The 2,411-nt window shown below is 29.7% G+C and overlaps 1 protein-coding gene across 1 annotated transcript in view; it reads left to right on the top strand.

Moving 5' to 3' along the window:
- The window catches only part of LOC106464792 (cyclin-dependent kinase 14-like), a gene marked incomplete at its 3' end in the record, with an annotated part of 131,578 nt that overhangs the window by 115,542 nt on the left and 13,625 nt on the right, over window positions 1–2,411 (top strand). Inside the window, exons 9-10 of the mRNA XM_013924949.2 lie at window positions 507–569; window positions 1,998–2,059. Coding sequence (XP_013780403.1) covers window positions 507–569; window positions 1,998–2,059 — 125 coding nt within the window. The remainder of the gene's footprint in view (window positions 1–506; window positions 570–1,997; window positions 2,060–2,411) is intronic.

The following is a 2,411-nucleotide window of genomic DNA, read 5'->3' on the forward strand; positions in this document are numbered from 1 at the left end:
GTTATGTTAAACTTATATGAAAGTTTTTCTTCGTTACCCATTCAAACCGTCTGCAGCCATTATTAACTCAAGAGTTGGCGGTGTGTTCTGTTGACCATCTGCCGTTGCTCTAGTTGATCAGTTTAAAATTAGATAAGGCTAGCACAGATAGCCTTTATGTATATGTATATCTTACAAAAGAGGTTGATAATCAAGTAATGAAGCAGCTATGTGTGAATTTTTAACACCAGGACAAAGAGCATTTCATTGAGTTTCTGATTTCTTTCAATTACTGTACTAGTATAGAGGTTTTAAGAAATTACAAAATATTTCTTCGAGTGATTAGACATATTAATCATCAGTTTTTGACACTTTTATTTTTTTCTATTGAAAAATAAAAAACTGATGGCTTTAGTTATTATGTTAAATTTTCATAAACATTCACCTTTTGATCAGAGGATAGCTTACGTTTAAATATTAAAAAAATATTCTAAAACAATATTTAACTCTTGAATTTTGTATTCAAGCACACAGACTTGAGCCAGTACCTTGAGAGACACCCAGGAGGGCTGAATGGCAACAATGTTCGGGTATGTTACAGAAGGTCTTTTACTAGTTATGAATGTACTGACGGAGGTTATTCTTGATTATGGTTTTTATGTCATGACTAACTGAAACCTGAGAATAATTCATTTGTAAGAACAGAGTACAGCCTTACCTTCTTAATTTTTCTTTTATATTTTTAAAACTTGTACTGCTATTAGGCTTAGTGTTTTAATATCACTATATTATATTTATTTATCTAAACATTATTATAAAATGAAAAACATTAAATCTCCAATGGTTCTCTTTACTTAAGTTGTAGCTGGGCAATATGTAGTCAAAAATAATGTGATTTATGTAATGTCATTTTGTAATTAACTTCTCAATAGACTAGTAGTATTTCATTTGAAAAGTGTTGCACCATCTAGTGACTCAGATTGGAAATGTTTATATTATCATGTAACTTTAATACAACAAGAACATAAAGTAATTAAGCCAAACTCTCCATTAATTATGCTATGCTCCAGTTTATATTATGTTATTAATATTACACCAAACATTAAACATAGATATAAACACATGATTTTTCATATACATGTATTAAATTTTTCAGTTTTATTAGTCTTCTTTTTGTTTTTTAACTGTTCAAACCTTACTTATCATTACTAGTGGTTATAAGAGTTTAACTGTTCCAATATTACAGATCATTACTAGTGGTTATAAGAGTTTAACTGTTCCAGTCTTATAGATCATTACTAGTGGTTATAAGAGTTTAACTGTTCAAACCTTACTTATCATTACTAGTGGTTATAAGAGTTTAACTGTTCCAGTCTTATAGATCATTACTAGTGGTTATAAGAGTTTAACTGTTCCAGTCTTATAGATCATTACTAGTGATTATAAGAGTTTAACTGTTCCAATCTTACAGGTCTTTACTAGTGGTTATAAGGGTAACTGTTCCAACCTTATACATTATTCCTAGTGATTAAGAGTTTAACTGTTCCAATATTACAGATCATTACTAGTGGTTATAAATGTTTAACTGTTCCAATATTACAGGTCATTCCTAGTGGTTATAAATGTTTAACTGTTCCAATATTACAGGTCTTTACTAGTGGTTATAAATGTTTAACAGTTCCAATATTACAGGTCATTCCTAGTGATTAAGAGTACTGTAAATACATCTCAAGCATTTAAATGATTTTTAAATTATTACTAAAATATGTCTTGTTTGTAAGTGTTACATTTTCTTGTTGTACTTTGTGATTTCAGGTTGGTTTAATCAGGTTTCTTCCTAATCAGATCTTTTATTTTGACATAAATAATATTTCATAGTTATAAGAAAACAATGAGGTTAGCCCTGGAATATTGATATTTTGTTAAAGTTATTTAACAAAATAACTTCAAAAACTGTCATTTTTGAACCAATAATAGAAGACCCAATTAACAAGGTTTTCTTTCTTTTATTTGTATAGCTTTTCTTGTTCCAGCTGTTAAGAGGTTTGGTGTACTGCCACGAAAGAAGAGTATTACACAGGTAATTATTGAAAACTAAATATTAGTTTATAATCAGTGAGGTGTTCAGACTTTTACTCAACGGTTGAAAAGATCATGTTTGATATTTTTGTTTTATCTACCACTATGTTAAGCCAGTTAATAGCTATTTACTGTAGAAGTCAAACTATTTTAAATAATACATATATTATATAACATCCTTAAGGGCTGGGTGTGACCTAGTGGTTCGCATTTTGAGCTGTGGATCTTAGGTTTACGGTTCACATCCCATTACCACACACACACACACACACACACACACACACACAACAAAGAAATCATATTTTACACTTTGGGACCTTGGATGCATTATAGGAATGACAGTCAAATCCCAC

The sequence above is a fragment of the Limulus polyphemus genome, unplaced genomic scaffold (genome assembly GCF_000517525.1).
Source record: "Limulus polyphemus unplaced genomic scaffold, Limulus_polyphemus-2.1.2 Scaffold1744, whole genome shotgun sequence".
NCBI lineage: Eukaryota > Metazoa > Arthropoda > Merostomata > Xiphosura > Limulidae > Limulus > Limulus polyphemus.